Source organism: Gastrolobium bilobum, unplaced genomic scaffold (genome assembly GCF_033153095.1).
Source record: "Gastrolobium bilobum isolate Gb01-03AN ecotype WA unplaced genomic scaffold, APGP_CSIRO_Gbil_v1 utg803, whole genome shotgun sequence".
NCBI classification, from domain to species: Eukaryota; Viridiplantae; Streptophyta; class Magnoliopsida; order Fabales; family Fabaceae; genus Gastrolobium; species Gastrolobium bilobum.
Window position 1 is genome coordinate 75,203 of NW_026897871.1, and position 22,078 is coordinate 97,280.

The 22,078-nt window shown below is 32.8% G+C and overlaps 1 protein-coding gene across 1 annotated transcript; it reads right to left on the reverse strand.

Annotated features, from left to right (window-relative positions):
* Window positions 1-2,296: 2,296 nt before the first annotated feature.
* LOC133310932 (probable LRR receptor-like serine/threonine-protein kinase At1g06840) lies at window positions 2,297-13,756 on the reverse strand. Its single transcript, XM_061511927.1, has 20 exons — window positions 13,557-13,756; window positions 12,519-12,669; window positions 12,059-12,130; window positions 11,490-11,561; window positions 11,050-11,193; window positions 10,831-10,902; window positions 10,637-10,708; window positions 9,360-9,434; window positions 8,970-9,038; window positions 8,770-8,838; window positions 8,624-8,695; window positions 8,333-8,419; window positions 7,955-8,023; window positions 7,262-7,752; window positions 6,404-6,562; window positions 4,478-4,761; window positions 4,097-4,148; window positions 3,646-3,896; window positions 3,283-3,417; window positions 2,297-2,804 (listed from the first exon to the last, which is right to left on the reverse strand). The coding sequence occupies exons 1-20, from the start codon at window positions 13,660-13,662 to the stop codon at window positions 2,460-2,462; spliced, it is 2,847 nt and encodes a 948-aa protein (XP_061367911.1). The 5' UTR covers window positions 13,663-13,756; the 3' UTR covers window positions 2,297-2,459.
* Window positions 13,757-22,078: the final 8,322 nt, after the last annotated feature.

Below are 22,078 nucleotides of genomic sequence, written 5' to 3' on the forward strand. Positions count from 1 at the left end.
TAACACCACCGACACCACTAACTCTTATATTAAATCATTTTCAAAAGATATATATTTTTCATGTTGCATGAAATAAATTATCTCATGCAAGACACACAAAAATGAGTAGAATTTACTTTTTTCTTTCTCTCTCTTCTTTTTACTGAGTCTCACTCACTCTTTTGTATGTTGCATGAGACAATTTGTTTGTCTCATGCAATATGAGAAAAATATTTTCCTTTCCAAAATCATGATATGAAGAGTGTGTAATGAAAATCGATTCTCTCGTATATTATTTAATATAATCATGTTGTATAAAAGAATCTTAATTGCTTATATATAAATTAATAATTATTCTTTTTATTTTCTATCTAAAATTCTTTTTTTCTTTCACCTCTTATCATCTTGGTTTATTCATTAAAAAATTAAAAAAAAAATTCACATGATTTGTGCATTATAACTCACGCGAGAGGATCCATTTTTGTGCTTAAGGATAATAGTGAGAATGTCTTTAGAGTATCAATCTTTTAGTATATATTTTAAAAATATTTTTTTTATTTTATTGAGATTAAAAAGGTTTATATAATTAGTTCATTATTCTTGTATTATTTGTTTAAAAACAAGTTGTAACTTTAATTAGTAATTTGATAAGTAAAAAATCATGATTTAAACAAATATGTAGTATGACTGAATCAGAAAATAAACAAACAAACTAGAATAACCTAGATAAAAAAATCAAGAAGAAAATTAATGGTGTATATAAGTAGGGGTTTATTTATGTCATTCTGTCTGCAGGAAATATTCATAACTTTCTGGATAGACAGAATTCAATGGGCTCTACTATAAAAATAAAAAAATAAAAAAAGAATGTTGGCACACTTTTCGAAGGGCAAGTAGGAAATATATTTCCCATATAAGTAATTAATTATGCATATAAAAAAGTTATATTCCTTTGTTAATTACATCACTAATTTATAATCGTCGTGTCACGGGTTAACTCACATGTCAACTAGCAAATTATTTTTTGTCAAAAAAATGAATTTATTTTGAAATTTTAGTGATTTTGACATACTTCATTGCAGGTCACAGGTCAATTTGTATATTTTATATAATTTTTCTCTTTTATTTTGACTTTTTTAGAAGAAGAAAAATCAAATTTTCAATTTTTGATGGTCAACCCGTGTAACCCGCAACAAGTCATATCCGGGTTCAATTTTAGACACAAACAAAAATAATTCATGTTTGGGTTGGATAATTTGACCCGTGGGTCAGTGTTGACACGATACGAACCCAATCCTCTAACATGTTTTTCCACCCCAAACACGACACAAATAAAAAAATGGATTAAAATTTTTTACACAAACACAACACTTTTATTTTGCGGGTTGACACAACACAATCTGACATGAATACCCCAACCTCAAAATGTATCTCTTATAATACGAATTGACACGATACAATAAGATATAAATAACATATATACCTGAATGTTATTTTGACCAATGTCATGTTGACCAACATGAAACAACACGAATAATCAGCAAAATAAAAAAATGCACGTCAATTTCGTGTTTATGTATTGACACATAATGCAACATGAATTTTGTCATGTTATTTTTATTTAAACACAAACATGTATGAATTTAAAAACGACTTGATCTGAACACCAATTTCTTTTTACCGTGTAAGTGAGTCGTATTAAAAATTATGATCCCTAAATAATCGTACACATTCACGAGTACCGAAGGGACTTTATCGAATCAATGTTCCCGAAAAGCAAAAGATATTATTACAATCACATGGTTGTCGGTTTGGTATTAAATTCTTCTCATTTATTGAACATGCAACTGAAAGTTGTCAGAAAATTGACAGCAACCATGACAAAGTGTGAGGAAAGGAATTGGACATATGTCAAATTTTAGGTTGTAGTCGAAGTGCTAATTTATTCACAAGCTTTTGGGGATACAAAATATGCTTGATCTCAAATCACAAGTCTACTTCCACCGTTATGTTAATCTCGTGTTTAATAAGCCTAAGCATATCTTAATCCAAAACCAGAAAAAAAAAAAAAAACTATCCTTAGATGTAACAATAACTACATTGATTGCGTCCCAAGTTTACTTCTACAATGATGTCATTAGCAAGAAAAATTATATTTTTAGTGTTTATTTAGCTGAAAGATGATAGATGAGAAATGAGGATAAAAAAAGATTGAAGAAAATATTCTTTGTTTGGAGATTTTTGAACTTATTTCTTCAAACATAGTTAAGGAATTTACTAGTACTTAAAAATTGCATTACATAATAAACTCGTCTGCTTAAATGGTGTCCAAAATCGATATGTTATATATAACATCCATTGCTCTACCAGTTTAACAGATTGTACAAAGAAGAGAATGTGAAGGGTGAAGATGAAATGTAGTAATGTATAGGCTCATTATGCAATTCACAAAGTAATGACCATAATTGCTAAAGCCAAATCTATCTTGGTTTGATGCTTGGTATTACTCCACTAACAAGGTCACTACCTGACACATCTCCTGATACAAAAGGAGTCTTTATAGCAGAGGATGAAGATGGAGTACTGGCCATTTTTCCAGAATCACTGGTTATAGATTCAGCTCTCTTGGTATCTGAATCCGGCATCATAGACCATATGTTTTCAAGCTCTCTAACCACTTCTGACATTTTAGGCCGCGCATCTGGCTCGTCGTTGCAACACTTAAGGGCCAAAGTCAAAAATCTCTCCACAATTTCAGATGGATAAGACCCCATGCGTCCATCAATAACTGAAAATATCACCCCGGATTGGTATGCAACATTAACCTGAAAAAGATGGAGAAAAGCATCAACTTCAAGCACTCTATTATTTTCATGTTTGATTTGATTCAACCTATGTTTATGTCAAATACTTAGTTCTGTCTACTACCCCAAAACCTTAGAAGAATGGTTGGACATTACAACTGCATCAACTTATTTCAAATCAAATTTGAAAAAGTGAGAGTTGATGAAATGGATCTCCACAATCCTGTGGAGGGAAGGGGGTCTCTCTCTCTCTTTCTACTAAGGTGACATGATTCAATTACAAAGGTGACAGTGACACTCATGATTTGTATGAAGACAAAGTAATAAAATGATGCAGCGGAAAAAGAAAAGGAAAATGTTTGTTTTTATTAAGATTCAGTCCAACAAATGTACAAAACAAATTACAGAAATTAAATTTTTCAACTGTTAATCCTAGTTTGATCCAATCACACTTGTTAGGCAATAGGGAGAGAAATGAAGACCAGAAGTATGCAAATACCTCTCTAACAATATTTTTGCCATGGGAGATAGGTTGCATCCCAGTCAAAAGTTCCAGAAATACAACACCAAGACTATAAACATCACTCTTGTCGGTCAACTTGTGAGTTAAGAAGTATTCTGGATCAAGGTAACCCTGCATATTTAAAACATTGAAAAAATAATAAAGATGAAAATTCATTGAATAAATAAAATCAACCTTCCAACCCAAACACTTCCAATTGGTCACACTAAATTACAGGGGGCGGGGGAGGAGTTGGTTTATAAACTAACCCTATGATTTGAAAAATAGGATTGCTAATTTTGTATTCAATATACACATGCACAATTTTAGCAAAACCAAATCCAATCATGAAAGCCTTACCGGGGTCCCTTTTACCACAGTAGATACGTGACCAGGCACGATTCCTTCAATATCTGGAACTGGAGCAAGCCGCGAGAGTCCAAAATCAGCCACTTTTGCAGATAACTTTGGATCCAACAATATGTTGCTGGCCTTGACATCTCGGTGAAATATTGGAGGATCAGCTTCTGTGTGTAGATACATTAGACCTTTAGCTGACCCTAGCGCAATCTTCACTCTCATGGCAAAAGTCAGAGCTTCTTTTGATGTAACTGTAGTAAAACATTAAACACACACTCAAGAGACAACAGAGAAAGGCATTTGGGCATAAAACTGTCAAACAAATTATCCAAATATCATTGTGCTTCAAATTGGAGCCCGATAGAGCAAGGGAAATTTATACAGCATCTGCTGTTACTAAGTCATCGGTAAAATGCAATGGAAACCAAAATGTTAAGAACATAAGACGTACTGGATAGGTGATCCCTTAGTGTGCCATTCGACATAAATTCATAAACCAGCATCTGCAAAATTAAAGCAACAATCCAAATGGAAGAAATTCAATGGTCAGAGAAAAGAAAACACCAAAATATTTTTAAACGACAACAAGAAAAAGAGCAAGGACTTGGATTACCCAACCTCCCTAGGTTATAAGCTTAAGAAAGTTTTTATCAACATCTTAATTTTAGTAGGAATTATATCCTCCTGGATTTAACACGTGATAGCAACCCCAATGGGATTTGCGGATATTAACACTTCCAAAAATGACACTCAGAATCCAAGATAATCATAAAATTTACTAAAATAAAATCCAGCAAGTGTTGAAGTTTCTGAATTTTGAAACAAAAAGTACCTGTTCACCTTCTTCATCACAGTATCCGAGGAGAGACACAAGGTTGCGATGATGTAACCTTGATAGTAACGATATTTCTGTAAGGAACTCCTTCTCACCTTGCAGTGATCCTTCCTGTGCACGTTTTATAGCAACAACTGTGCCATCAGTAAGAATACCTTTATAAACCTTTCCATAGCCTCCTTGTCCAACTTGAGCAGAGCTGCTAAAATTGTTTGTAGCGGAGGACATTTCTCCGTAAGTAAAGGCCTTTACACCATCAATTTTTATTGAGATCTTAGACACTGTTAATAATACAAGTCCTTTGTTAATAGATTTCTTAATAAATAACTATCAGATATAGTTTGCAGTAGTAAATTCATAGTAATTCCAATATTGCAAGTTCAAAACTGGAAGAAAAATTGGATCTAATTTCACGCAGGAGATCTTAAAGTTATGTTATAAAAACCTTAGAAAAAAATAGTAATTTACTATTAAGTGTAAACTATATCTACAGAGCTTATAGATGAGTATCTTAACTGCAGTTAAATTATTTTACATTTTGACAACATTAAAAACACGCAGAGGCAACACACTGGCATTTGCATCTTCTTACTCGTAAAATATCAAGTTTATGAACTAGGCTCAGGTAAAGGTTCATAAGTCACGATGGGAAGAAGATGGGGAAAAAAAGGATTTGTAACAACTTGCAACCCCCTAAATTTGTCAGATATGTTACGACTGAGCTCCCCCAACTAGTTTGGGATAAAGATGTTATTGATGTAGACATTATGACTGAGCTGCTCAAATACATAACTATCAGTAATGTTATGGAAATCAACCAGCAACATCAATTAAATAGTGCACTTGAAATGCTTAAAGGAAGATAAAAAGAACATGAATGTTAAGTATGATTTCAAATTATGGGAATTCTAATGACATTCCCTTGAGCTAAACCTCTGCTTGATTCTCCAAATGATTTTTCAACCTTGACTGGATACAATGTAACATTTCATTCCACGATTATGGGATAGAGCTATCATTGGGGTTCTATTCATAGCAGTTCCAGAGGGAATTGCTATTTGTCTTTTCATGTTCCTTTTATGTGTAGAATTCAGTTTTTAATGATATCTTGTTCTCCTCCATTCTTCCTAGTTGTACTTTCCCTCTTTTATCTCTAATAAATATTTCCCTTAATATAAAAAATCAACGGGGGGAATTCTAATAAGAACTTTGAGGTGCACCACCCCAAAAACTAGCTCAAAGGGTGGAAATGTCCGAGGCTTTATAAACCCCACATTAGTTTCCCATACAACCAATGTGGGACTCCAAGTCCCATACCTTGCAAATGGGTCCTAACATTTCACCACGCTCCGCAGCCCCGGCACCCACGCGGGCTGGCTTTACGCTAGTTTTTTACTAGCCCTGGGCAAACACTGCAATGCCAGCGTCACCACCCGCGCCGCACGATTTCAACTGGGAGACATAGTGGAAAGCTCTGATACCATTTGATAAGAACCTTGAGGTGCACCACCCCAAATGATAGCTCAAAAAATAAGAGTGCCCAAGGCCTTATAAACCCCACATCAGTTGCCCATACAACCAATGTGGGACACCAAATCTCATACCTTGCAAATGGGTCCTAACAAATTCAAAGGGACATAAATCAATGAATGCAATAATAGGCTTCTGTGAAGATAAACATGGATCTTACAATTCTTTCAAGAAATCAATTTAATATGGCAACAAGAGTCGCAAAGGTTTACGAAAACAGTTATCCTACTTTGAATGAGAATAAGGGACAATTAAATTACAAATATGATTCAGTTAAAAATATAATAGCACACAATAACATCAAGACTTCCCATTGTGATTGAGGCAGAGCACTTGAGACAAGTGAAAGAGCAAAATAACATTACACTTGCTGATTCATGATAAGGAACTCACCGTGACGTCTTTTGGAAAGAGCGCGATGATCTCTCAATTGTGTTCTCAATATAAGAAGAGTAACAATTGCAGATAACGTCACTGCACAGGCAACTGACCCTAAGATTATGCCAACCAGTGCGCCAGTACTTATCCCTGATTTGGAAGAGGTGCCAGCGACTGCAACAATAATGAGAAGTATGAGCATAATCATATGACAGTTTGCAAATATGATATTGAGCATATTGATGAGTACAGTACATATTGCGCGGAAGCTTATTCATTGATGAGCTCTAGCGACATTAACTTTCCAATACTAACTAGCACTATTTAAAGTTGCATTTAACTTGACTGCAACACTTACAATATACTCTTGATCAGAACACTGCATCTGAATCATGCAATTCTCTCTGTTTGTCACAGTACGATTGTTTCATTTTTTATTTAGCATTTCCGTAAACATTAGGATGAGCAAATCAGAATATTTATTGAGGAATAATCAAACAGATGACAACTCATCCAGAATATGACTAATAGACATATGTTGAATAGTTGACCTTTACTGAAGCTTCAGAACAGTTATGCACCAATTAGCAAGAGAGGTAAAGTAAAAGTTTTTATCATTTTTGCAAACTTTAACATGTGAAGCTTGCATATGGAGTGAAAGCTAATTTGTTTACAGGAAGATGGAAAACCATTAGCTCAACATGTGCAGAAAATATTATATGATCAACTAAATCAATAGAAATTAGACAAGAAATTCATGTCGTTCATCCAGCTAAAGAAAATGTTATCGCAATTTTATTGTTAATAGTTATGGCATTAAATCCAAATTCCACCAAGCACTCTGGCAGATCACAAGAAGTTTCTGAGACTTACATTCTGCATACGGACCCACAAGAGTGAGGTTAATCAGTTCATAAGGCCCAAACAAATCATCGTCTGGAATGTTCCATCCAGTGAACATGCTTCTGATCCTTTGGACCTCACTTCCATTGAACGTATGAGCACTACTGTTATCGACATATATAGGAAAAAGCTTCAAGTCCATTCTTAGTCGAGGTCCCTCTTGCCAATAAAAAGTAAATTGTAGCTGACTGGTATATATTTGAAGACCAGAAGTCAAGTAGTTCTGAAATCTATCCACGTATGGACCAAATTCTTTAAATCCCGGACTTTTCAGCCGATAACCAACCAGCAATGGTACCGCACAGAAACAATCCACAGAGTATTCATAAGGAGGTGGGCATGCTTGTGGTGGACAGGAACCAATGAAGTTTGTTTGAAATAAGTCATTTGTGTCATTAGCACCTTCAGATCCACATAACTGAACCAGGGATTTATTTGAGCATACAGGATTCCCATGAAGCCTGAAATACAGTAATTTTCAATAATAACGAGGGAAGCTATTTAAAATTGATGGAATATATGCTAAATCTAATGTTAAATTATTGAATTTCAGCTAAACGACACTGATATTTCGAACGTGCATAACAAGGAGAAAAAAATATGGAAATCTCTATCCACTACAATGATTTCAGTACAAACTGCACAATAAATTTTGAACCGTACAAGACTGTGACATTGGGAGGAAGATTAGTACTGCCTGATATGTTTGTAAGTTTATTATTTTCCAGCTCCCTGCAAGATCAGAAAACCATGCTCAGCAAATCAAAAGTGAAAAACTCAGTACTCAGCAGCAACTACGCAGAGGGAAATACAAATGAATCAATGATATTAGCATAGAAAAACACCCAATATATGCCACAAAGAATAAAAATGCACACATCTGCATGTCTACACATACTATCAGCTAATCCGAACCCCCCCCCCCCCCCCTCCGCGCACGTGCCTGTTTCTTTCATAGACTAAAAAGAACACATACACACGCTCCCAAATACACATCTAGTAAGGATAGCAAATTGTGGAACTCATCACTTCAGGTCTTACAAGAGAAATTTTTCTGTTCCATTTAAAGTCTTGTTCTGCCAAATGATGGAAGGAACACTGCCATTCAATGAATTGTTTGAAAGTAACCTGCCACATAGAATGGTATCAGTAAAAAGTCATTTATTTTATAGCATGTTTGACTAGAAAAAAAAAAAAATCTAACTAGTTACTGCAAAATTCAATATATGATGTGTGAGTGAGATAAGGTGATAGATAGTAACTCTCTTTGGCCTATAGTAAATACTACATTTTGATCTAGAAGAAGAATTGATAAAACAGAAAACAACTTACAATCTCTGAAGACGTGGAAGACCAGAAAAGTAGGACGGAATAGGTCCAGTAAGCTTGTTGTTTGATAAATCACTGCACATATCCCCAGAGGTCAAAACCTAAAAGTATATCAATAGATGAAACTATTTGAATGATAAGATTCTTACATGGTTGTGATATTTTCAGAAAGCTTATTGCGAGGAATCGATCCATTCAACTGATTGGAACTCAGGTCACTGGAATTTACACAAATAATAGTCAGTAAATGCAGTTACAGATTGCATTAGACTTTCTTTTAAACATGTGCATCAGAATCTTCACTTTGTCAGAAACAGTAACTTCTCTTAATACAGATAACCAAACTTACAGATAATAAAGGTATGGTATCTTGCTTAAATCGGGAATTGGTCCTTGCAAGCTGCAATTCCTAAGGCTCCTGATAATATCAAGCAACCAATAATAACATTTATATGGTCAACCTTGACATCAAACCTTCCTCTTGAACAAACTAAAATGTTTTATTGTGACAAGAAATTTTATTAAGCAGAGGAAAGGAGAAAGTACAAAGAGTGGCGAGGTGCCATCCTTTAAATAAAGACAAAAGAGAGTGGAGCAAAGTTAAAGACTATATCAAAACAATAAGTACATTACAAAATGCAATAGTAACAGAGCATCATTGCTAATGAATGTTATACGATGCTCATTTCAAGAGGTATTAAAATTAAAATAAAGATACGGGATCACAAAGTTCACTTACATCTTCAACAATTTTGACATGTTGCTATAAGTATCTGGAATGCTATTTCCGCCAAAGTTATTGTTATCAAGTTGTCTGCAAGAACAAGAAGATCCAAAAAAACACTTTAAAATCTAATTATGCAACATGGAATACTTATTAAAACAGTCAACAATTTAAAGGAAGTAAACATAAAAAAAAAAAAAAGGATTAGAAAGTTCTACGATGACAAAAATAGCAAATTTTCAGTATTCATTCATGTGTAAAAAGTATGATAGATGACACCGCTGGCATTGGCAAAGCACTCACTCCTTTGTTTTCCATCACTTTCCAAGCAATTTCATTTAGAGCAACCAAATATTGATCAGGAATTAAACCATCAAATGGCATTGCAAGCAAACCATGGCTTTGCAGCTATTCCAATACAGAACTAAGATTGAAGCACAATTATGCTGTGTTGAACACCTGATTCTCTATTATGGCAAATGGGATGCATCAACATGACATATTCTGTCTCCTACTTGAGCAAACTAGACATTTATAGGTTTTTAGTCATTTTACTAATATTTTTCCAATTTCCCTTCATCAAATTTTCTTCCTTTTATAAATCACCAGAGCATATCTCATGAATCATACATTATCAATGCTTCTCTTTATTTAACAATTCTCTAGAGCAGAAGCACACTTCAGTGAGCCTATCACTGGCTATCTGCATGTTTGGATCACATTTTGGTGAACAAAAAGGGGAAAAAACACTCCACAATCCTTTTTTAGAGGAAGAAAATACATTGTGCTGTGGTCAAATGTCCAATTGCAACATCCGAGAATCTAAAACAAACAAACCATATACTGTTAACAGATGTTATGGGTACATCAATAACACAAATTTGTCATTTTCTTCTTGGTTCATTTGTTAAAATTTTCCATGGCAAAGCATAGCTGAAGCATAAATTAAAAGAATAATACTCATTAGTTCTAACGTACCCTATTTTGGAAGCACGAGTTATAAGTGATGACCAGTTTATAGAGTCTAATCAAGATGACTAATTAATATTTTAATAACATATAAAAGAATGAAATAATCCCAAAACATAAGGAAAAAGGAAAGGGAGGGGGGGAGAGCAACAATTATTATACTTACATATATTTTAGAGATAATCCAAATCATAGATGTTACAAGATGCAAAATGCCATCAGCTTCATAAAGAATATGTGCTTTTTTTCATTCAAAATAAAAAATAAAACTATATGTGCTTACACACACACACAATTATCACACGAAGAATAAGAAACCATACAGTATAAGTAAGCTTGGCAAGTTGGATAGCTCGGGTGGAAGATATCCTGATAAGTTGTTGTTGTCAAGAAGGCTGCAGGTTCAGAGATACATATTGTGAATAAGACAAAGGCGTGATAATTAAGGATTAAATAAAACCCAGAAAAATATGTTATTGGCTGCAATTATGTCAACGATATCCAATCACCAACTTACAGATGAACAAGGCTTGGTAATCGGGAGAGCTCCGGTGGGATTTGCCCGCTAAGTGAATTATTGTTCATGTGACTGCTCCATCGAGGGAAAAAATGAAAAATTATTTTCTTTCCACTTTCTTGGTAATAATAACAAAGATTGAGAAACAAAAGAGTTCAAGTAAAAATTGCAAAAGTGGCAGTAATTTATAAGCTACATTTTCATCATAAAGAACCTTACAAGTGCTTTGTCAAGTTCAGGTTTGCAAATGATGGTGGTATAGGTCCTGATATATGGTTCTGGTCGATTTGTATTCTATTTAGGACCGGAAGATAGCCAAGCTCCTCTGGCAGCGAACCTGTTAATTGATTTCCATTCAGGAGCCTACAAAATGTATATAAATATATCAAATGAGAAGAAAGCACAAATGATAAAGCTCTTCATGTTAAAACACCACTCCTTTGTTTATATAACCATTTGAATTTATTTTCTCATCCTATAGTAACCAGTATTTAAATTCAATTTATTTAGAAGATACAATTCTGAATTCATGCAATGAAAATGATGTCTATGTACTAATATGTCTAAAATGAGTCAGAATTTACCAAGGTTATAAAACAACTGACTTATTTAATCATACAGCGACTAACATACACGCCAAAAGGGAAGGCTGAACTTACAAGAGTTGCAAAGATTTGATATTGCCAATTTCCTTTGGAATACTCCCAGTTATGTTGTTCCACATAAAGTCCCTTTAGAAAACAAAGCAAAGCATGTATCAGATGAAGAAGGTAATTAAAAGCTGCAAAAAAGTGGAAAGTGGAAACAGTCAATTGAGTCAAATCTTGTTAGAGAATAATATAAACCATCAAAATGGCCCTCACCCAACACCTTAAGGTTTTTGGTTAAATTGGTTCTTTACATGGTATCAGAGCTTCAGTGACCACAAGGTCACGAGTTCGATTCTCACCTCCCCCCACTTTCTAGTGGAATTAAATAAGCACAAGGTAAACCAAAAATTGAGCCTGTGCAATATTCATGCTTCAAGCCCAATGGGTTTTTGCGTGAGGGGGTGTGTTAGAGAATAATATAAACCTTTAAAAAAGCCATCACCCAACACCCTAAAGTTTTGGGTTGAATTGGTTCTTTACAAATCTACTACACAATCAGAAATGGCATCTAGGCATTGCGAAATTGAAATCGCTGACCATATTTGTCAGTTTAAACATCAGTGTGGATTCAGACTTACAATATTTCCATATAAGATAAGTTGCCAATATCTGGTGCCAAAGTTCCATACAAGTTCAAATTCAGTAGTTGCCTACACAAACAAGAAAAACAAACTTAATAAAGGAGTAGTATCGATGCTAGAAATAAAATGCAATTGATGACTAAGATTGATAGCTTGTCAAACAGAGATTATTCTTCAAGACATGTAAACTCATCAAAATACATTGAAAAGATTATCATAGAGAGTTGTGCCCTTATGGCCCACAAATCCCATCCCGTTTAGTTGATTATACTATTTTCTATTATACGACAAACAATTGACAAGAAAGTATTTGGCCCACAACAATAAATGTGAATCTATTAGCACCTTAATTGACAAGAGAGAGAAATAAATTAAAGAGAGACAAAGGAAATGGAAGCTTGTAAATGTTAATGTCTTTAATGAAACTGAAATGTCGAGTAGAAGATAGAAGTCGTACAATTCTCGAACATGTAGATAGCCATCCGCTTTCGTTTCATTGAAGCATAAAACTCCAGTCCAATTAGATGTACATGGGTCTCCGCTATTCCAATTGCTCAAATTTCCATTAGGATCAATCAAACTTTCCTTTATGGCTTGCAATGCTTTAACTGCATGTAAATTCAAATGAAATCATCATATCATCAAAAGGGCAAAGGGAAAACTCTAGTGCACAGAAGCTCCTCGACTATGCGAGGGTTGATAGTACTAGCACTATCCTTATATTTTTGCAAAGAGACTATTTCTTATATTGAACTCGTGACCTTCCGGTCACAAAGGACCAACCTTACCATTAGCTCCCAAGCTTGCCCTTATCTTATAATCAATAGAACCAAAAAAAACTAAAACAATAAATAAATATACATTATAAGCAATGCTTTAGCTAGTACCCATTTTTTTGCAGTAACGAGTCTTCTGTTCTCAAGGCTTGTAGAATCTGGATATTATTATTGTAAGGGGCATATGAATATCATATTTGCATATTTTGTAGTAATTTTACCTGTGATCTTTTACATGATAATTACACACATAAACAAATTAATATGCTGGAAATATTCATTTTGTAATATATGCCATGATATATTACAGAAAATACTCCCCAAGAGCATAGCTACCACTTCCAGAAACGCTTGTCTGCTATCGGCAAAGAGAAGCTATTATGAACCAAGTGTTCCAAAAGCTTAATCTATTAGATTAAAGCACATTGGATAATGCACAGGCCCTAACACGCAAGAGCTTTTTGGGCTTTAACTGTAGATAATGCAAAGGCTCACCTATCATTTGCTAAAATTTAACTTCTTCTTTTTTATTACTTAGAAGAACGGGAGTGGCAAGAATCAAACTCTAAACCAATTACTTATAAAGGCTCTAATATCATGTCGACTCAACCAACTATCTCAAAAACTTAACATTTACATAAATGGTTTTTGATATTAAGTACATCCTTAATAGAAACAAAGCAACCATGGAATATCAAAAAAGGAGAAAAAAAACATACCTTCAGTGTCGCTAGTGATATTACCCTGCGCAGCAGCCAGTAGCAAATAGTAGCAGAACCACAAGATGAAAACAACTCCATGCTTATAACCCTTTGAAAGATACATCCCAGGAACTTAGAAATCACCAAAACTCTTAAATATCTTTCATGAACTAAGCAGCTTACTTTTCTCTCCCTGATAACAACAAATCAATTAAGAAACATCCATTGATGTAAATCCAAAAACAACCCCATGTATGCATCAAAGCTCAAAATCCCAGCACCAGCAGCAACAACCAAAACTTCAGAGGAAAACCCCCCATTTTTAAAAAGGAACCCCATGTATGCATCAAAGTACAGAAGCTCAGCAATCATCAAACTAAACAAGAATACCTTAGACAACAGAAGCAAACTTGAAGCCAAATAGCAGAAAGACTCAAACTTGGAAGCAAAAATTATGAACAAAGCGAAAACTAACACATGGGTGTTACAACAAAACACATGGGAGTTACAGCAAAAGTACCAAAAGAGTGCAGCATCAACGTGAAAATAAAGAGAGGGTTGTGAAAGCGTGGAGGGTATTGTCTTGTCTTTATGACTAGGTCGCCACAACAAATGCTGCAGAAAATGTAGGTGTCGTTGATGAGGAAAGCCATCGCTTTCAAAACCTGTAGCTTTGAATCAATAGCAATTAAAAAATTCAGAAAAATAGAGCTCTCAAATGGTGTAAGCGATTTTGACTTCCTGAGAAGGAACTAAAATAAGCTTGTAGGATCCAACTACCGCCGGCGAGTCATCTATTATATTCTATAGATACATGTAATAATTAATGGGAAAGGTTATACTTACTACCTATTTTTTTTACTACTTGTTACTACTAAATCTTAACCGTTGATTTCCGTCAATCTAACGGTTATAATTTATGAGATCATACTTATTAATTAATTATTAATTTGTAATAAATTATAACCGTTAGATTCACGGAAATCAATGGTTAAGATTTAATAGTAACAAGTAGTAAGAAAAATAGGTAGTAAATATAACCTCTCCCATAATTAATAAGGGAATAACATTAATATTATATTTGAGGTGTGCACGACAATAATCAATTTTATTTATTTATGTTCCGGAATAGAAATGGATAGAAAACTCGTATCTTAAAATCGGTTTATTTTTTTTATAACCGGTTTTATTTTTGTGCTGAGAACCGAAAAAAGAACCAGAAATGAGAAACACTTATCTCTCTCAATCACTCTCCATTTCTACCATCATCATCACCACCACTGTCATCCTGACACGACCACTACCACCATCGTCGCCGTCGCCGTCGTACCACTAGTGTTGTCGTCACCACCCCACCACGATGCAACCGCCATTATCACCACCACACATTACTACCAACATGCCACCATCACCACCGTCACAACTACCATAGCTGCCGCCACCATCACCACCACCATTATCATTGTCGTAGTCACTACCGCCATCAATCACCACCGCCATCTTCACAGCCATTACCGTCACTACCACCACCATTACACCACCCCCGCCACTACCATCACAACGCCATCGTCACCACTATCACCACCACCACTGTCATCTACCACCACCGCCGCAGCAACTGCCACCACCACCATGATGTCATCACAACCACCACCACCATGTCATCGCTACCATTATCGCGCCACCAACCACATACGCCACCACTATTGTCGCAGCCACTGTCGTCATCTCCACCACCACCATCCCTACCACTGCCGTCACAATGACCACCACTATTGTCACCACCACTACCGAACCGCCGCCGCAACACCACCACCATGCCACCCTCGCCGCCACCACCACAACCACACCATATGGAAAAGAAAGTGATGATTCGAAATTTTGTTATATTTAATAGGAATTATTTTTTATTATATTATTTGTTGTGTTATCGAACACAATTTTCATTCTCGGAATAAAAAATAGAACATATTATCAAACACATTTTTTTTTTCAAAAATTGTTGCAAGGCACAGAAATAGAAAAGAATTGTTTTTTTTTCTGAAACATTGTGCTAGAGAATAGAATGGTTGTCATGCACACCCTTATTCTCCCCGAATTACATAATTACAGGTGATGTCAAGTGGTTGGAGAAATATTTTTTCCATATCATAAACACATTGTAATGCACTCTTGTCTTTCTTTCTAAACTTAAAATACAAAAAGTGATGTAATAATTTTGTATATGAATAATATAATGTTTTTGTTCACAAGGGTTTAGTGTTTTCAAGGAGTGAAATATGTTTTTCATATTATATAAGACATAAATTATTTAATGTAACACATAACAAAAAGGGTATAATGTTTTTCCAGAGATAAAGTTATCCCGTACTTGAAAGATTAAAAAATTATAATGATATAAATTAATAATCACTAAAATAAATTAGAATTATAAAAATACTTTTTATTCAGCCTCAAAATGAGATCATTTTGAGCTAAATAAAAATAAGTTATCTCCATTAACCGGAGATACATTAAACCCTAAAAATAAATATGGGATCCATTTTTTTCTCTTTCTTCTCCTCAGTAAGTTTCATCTATTTTTTATGTGTTGTATGAAATAAATTTATCTCATATAAATATTTTCCTTTCAAAAGAACTAATGTCCCTAGAAACCCATAAATAATATTACTCCTTTGTTTTAAAATTAGGTGTAGCTTCTTTTACCAAAAAATAAATAAAAAATAGGTGTACCTTCATTATTTTTCATTAATATTATTTTTACAGTTTGTTAGAATTAATATGATTTGGTGTGAACCATTTTTACATCAAATTTATTTATTAAGGATGACTCAATTATTGGTTAGCTTAATTTTATAAATTATTTATTCTCTTGAGACGAGCTCAAATAATAGAATTGTAGGATATTTATTGAGAATGTGCGAATTCAAACTTCACGATTACTCCCTTTTTTTTCTTCATTTTCTTTTCCTCTCTCCCATTACGCGAGTTTCTTATGAAAAGTTTTCTCTTGAAAAAAAAAAGTTTATAGATTATTAATAGGTTCAGAAATAAGTTGAGTTAGATTTTGTCTAAATAGGCGTAGGTCGATTTTGCAAAACGTTAGCTTATTTTTGGTTTGTTACCCATTATTAACATTTTGTAAGGTCAAATCTAATTTTTCCCGTAAAAACCTAATGCTTAGTTTTAGAGGAAATTGAAAGTAAAGTTAACTATACCTTGATTAAAATGTCAGACAAATCAAATCTTAAAGTGGTCGTTTTGAAGATAATTTTATAACAAATGATGGTAGTTTAGTTGGTGCCAGGGAACTAAACAGGTGGGGGTGAGGGCATGTATTCGATCTTCCTCGGTATCTTCTTTGGAAAGGGTTTAAAACCTTAATCTTGGGACTCGCCCTGAATTGAACTAGTCGTAAATCGATAAACCAATTAGAATATTTATAAATAAATAAAAAGATAATTTTATTTAATCATCCCTCACCTCTTGAGTTTTATGAGCAATTATCTACATGCAAAATATGACTTTAATGTTTCTATAGTAAATGTAGATAAGTTATCTACATTCACTCTCAAAATAATGTCGCTTTGGGTTGAAAAATTAGAAAATTATAATGAAAAAAATCTATTATAACCCTGAAATAAATTATAATTACAAAAATACCTTGATTTCCTTCTCAAGACGACGTCGTTTTGGGCTCAATGTAAATAAGTTATCTACATTGATTGTAGAATATATATATATATATATATATATATATATATATATATATATATATATATATAGCTTTAATGTTTATACAGTGAATGTAGATAAGTTATATACATTAGCTTCCAAAACGTCGTCGTTTTAGGTTAAAAAGTTATAATAAAAAGACTATTATAACTCTTAAATAAATTATAATTACAAAAATACTTTGATTTTTGCCTCAAAACGTCGTCGTTTCGGGTTCAATATAAATAAATTGTCTATATTGACTGTAGAAAAAGAGTACTTATATATATATATATATATATATATGAAAGCCTTTAGAGAGACTTAAAAAAGTCGATTTTTTTATTTTTGAAAATTAGAATAACATATAATAAAATTAGCATAATAATATATATTAATTTATATTTAATAAATTATAAATTTTTTATTATATATCTAGATAATACCTAAATAAATTAGTCTAAAAGGTTAAATAAGATTTTTTTTAAAAAAATCTTAAGACTCAATGTATATGGTTAAATATATCTTTTTATTAAGACTAACTTGTTTCTTAGCAAATGAGGTCAAAATAAAACAAAGTAAGTTAAGACGTAATAAGACCGAGATAGGTTATTGACCTATTCTTATCCGTGTGAATGAATAATGTGCTCTTATTGTTCATGTCTTGAATATTATTTAATTAAGAATTGTAAGAATGTGGGTTTGACTTAATTATAAAGTGTAAGAATGGTGAACACCGTTTGGTATTCAAATAATTGCACTGTTAGATCAAATAATATCGTGACAATATTTCATTCATCTCATGGTTATTAGATATACTACTTTATATTAACTCTTATTTTAGTAAATTAATTATGGTCGAATCATACTTTTCTTCTTATTATTATTATAACTAAAATCGACAAATCGTCATATACAAATTTCTTATCATTAAATGACCGTTTAATTTTATTACTGACTTATATGATCAGAGTTTCCCTGGAACAACAAAAAATAAAATAAAAATTCCCTACCATGTATATCTCTTCTTCTTCTTTTTTCTTTTTTTTGGTATAATATGAAGGTATCCTCATTCAACCTCATTTGGTTACCTTGTTCTCGGGGTACGCCCGAAGGCTATCCCTCTTTTTCTTCTTTCATTGACTAGACTTATGTCCCATTTGCTTTATTTAAAAATGGGATTAATATTTTTATATTGTAAGAGATAATTTTATCTTCTATGCACACATAAAAATATATGAGATCCATGTATGGCCATGTAAAGAAAAGAGTGAAAAAAGAAAAATATGAATCTCTCATATACTTTTATATTTGTGTTGGAGATAAAGTTTATCTCCTACAATATAAGAAACATTAATTCCTTTAAAAATTATATATATTCAATTCAATGTCATACAGGAAGCTTCAAATCAACTTTCCAAATTTTTATGCTTGTGTTCATATTGGTTTACACTATCGAAATCAACCTACTCCTAGTAAATGCATAATACTTTATGTTTTTCTAAGGAGAATTAGGTAACCTATAGCAGGAACTTAAGCAAATCTGAACAAGATCTACTTGGTGTTGGAAGCAACTAAGAATAATTATTAGTGAAACGAGTTTGGCTTTTTTTAGTGTTCATTCTGGGTTAAAGTTTGCAGTTTTTGTCAAACATGTGCGATTGCTGAAAGCACACCAAATACCACTAATACCCAACCTTGATTAGTCTTTGGCCACGAAAGTCAAAAGTTCAACTTTATCGTTTGATTAAACTTTATAATCTCAGAAACAGAAAGATCAATTAAACTATGCGACTAACATTTTTGCTTTTGCTTTACAATTTTTTTTTCTATCACACTTACATAAAAGTATGTGAGTCTCATTATAAAAAGAAGATAGAGAAAAATTAATGAGATTAACTCACTTTTATGTGAATGTAATAAAGAAAAAATTATGCAGTAAAAACAGAAATATTTTTCGTTAAACTATATATGAACTTGTTTATGGAAACCCATATTCCTTAGATGTGAATTGTGATTGTTGTCCTGCCTGTTTGAAAATTGATTACTTCTAATGGAATTTATCTAATTAAAAAATATCATACTATGAAAGAGTAATCGATTTGTGTCAAGTTGTTGAGGGATTTGAAAATTAAAGAGAACCTTTGAAATTTTTGTCTCATAGCTTGAAATATAAACTGACTTGTCTCGTAAGAGACCAATTAAACCTAAATATGATAAAGGAGAAGAATACGAAAAGGATAAGGAAGTACGGATCTTTGTTGATTGAATCAATTTTGAAGAAAAAAAGGTCTATGATATACTTTAATTAATTTTCTTATGACATTGTTGTTTAACACTTTTTTATTTTGGAAAACCTCTCAAATTATTAATTATTTAATTTTTTTAATAATACTTATCAATATATTAATTTAGTAATTATATAATAATGCAAAAAAAAGTATTTAAGGTTTGCATGACAACCTTCACAGAATCAGTTTTTTTTTTCAATTTTTGTTCCCGGGAACAGAAATGGATAGAAACAGTGTTTGACAAAACAAGTTTATTTTTTTGTTCCTGAAAATGAATCGGTTCAATTTCTGAGCTGGACAACACTAAAAGGAATCAAAAAAATTATGTCTTTTTGTTGCTATATACAAAATGAGAAATATTTATCTCTATCAATCACTCTACACCACTACCATCATCACAACCACCACCACCACCATCACCATCCTGACATGACCACCGCCACCATCGTCATCGTACCACCATCATCGTCACCACCTATGATGCACCGACACCGACACAGGATACGACACGACACGCCGACACGTTAATCCTAAAAAATATCATATTTTGACACGCTGTGACACGTTTTGATATTAAATAAAAATTTTAATATATAATATAATTTATATTTAATACATATAAGAGTCCATAATAAGTCATATAACCAATCAAATATTTAAATTTCATAACATAAATATAAATAAAAATAATTTTTCGTACTATGTTAATTTTTTATGTCAAATTTCATAATAAAAAAAAATTAATTTATAAATTGATTTTTTTATATTTAGTTAATAAAATAAAATTAAGATTAAAAAAAACGTTACCGAGTGTGTCCGAGCAATGACCGCGTGTCGAAAAAAGTTGACTATGTGTCCCCAAATGTTGACCGCGTGTCGGAACATGTCCGTGTCCGACACGCAAATTTTTCAGAGGAAAGCGTGTCCGTGCTTGCTTGGTCACCACCACCATCACTACCACCACTATCATCAACCACCACCACAATCGCCGCAACCACTGTTATTAGCATGATTGAAAAACATGTCTTGGTAAATCAAAAGGATATTGATTATAATAGCTATATTATTTGGCATAACCGGATGGACCATCCCGGATCAAATATGATGTGAAATATTATTGAAAATTCATATGATCATGCATTGAAGAATCAGAAGATTCTTCAATTTATTGAATTTTCTTGTGTTACTAGTTCTCAAGAGAAATTATCACCAGCTAAAGTTGAAATTCAATATCTTACATTTTTAAAATGCATATAGGGTGAAATGTATGAGCACATTCACCCATCATGTGGACCTTTCAAATATTATGAATTTAATAGAGGCATTTATAAAATGGTCACATGTTTGTCTATCTTGACATTTGTGAGATTGTTTGGTCAAATGATAATATTAAGAGTACAATAAAGACAATTCATCTTCATAATGCTGGTGAATTTATATATTAGCGAAATTATTTATTAAATGTCTCCAAATGATTACTAGAGCATTGCCTATGAGAACAAAGCTTCCTATTTTTGCATGGGGATATGCTATACTTTACGCTGCAATACTTATACGCATCGTGCCAATAAGTTATCATCTCCATATTACATTAGCTTATGGTCAGAAGCCAAATATAATTTTTAAAAATACGATCTATATTCTAATTACTCAATCATAACGCACAAAGATGAATCCCCAGATATAGTTGAGAATATATATTGGATATGAATCTCCTTATATCATGAAATAATGACTGGAGATTTAGTTAATTCAATAATTGATTGTTGTTATCAATCTTTCCAACATAAGGGAGAGAGAATAAACAATTGGAAAAATATATTAATTAAAATGCATTAACATTATCTCATATAGATTCTCGCACAAAACAAATATGAGAAAATGATATATATCGACTGCCTGATGGTTTAACTGACCAATAAGTTAAATATTGTAACTGTAAATGCTCCAATTCATATTGTACATAGAAAAAATGAGCAGTTCCAAGGATAAAAATCCTCAAAAAGGGAGGAAAGGAGCAAATGATTAAGATGGTCATAATATGGATACAATTCTTAATCCTAAAGACATAACTTTCATCAAACCTTGAGGAGGTTCATGTAACTGAAAATAAATGAAAATAAAGAGATCTCTATTGGTTATGTCATTACAGGAAAAAGTTGGAACCATTAAGATATAGTTGTCGACAACATTTTTGCATAAAATGAAATGATGAAATAAGATGAGGATCTTAAAGATAAATTTATTAATGATGATTGGCCAAAAATATAAAGACGTGATTCAAATTCAAAGTTTTTGGATCTATAATACAAACATATGAAGGTTGTGCAAAATTATAATAGAAAATGAAGTCGTAAGATATAAAACACGACTTGTAGCACAATAATTTTCACAAGAGCCTAGTATTTATTATATGAAAATCTATTATCTTGTGGTGAATGCAATTACCATTAGATATCTTATTAATCAGACGGTATACGAAAAATTGGCATGCGTCTAATGGATGTTATTATAGCCTATTTATATGGCTTATTC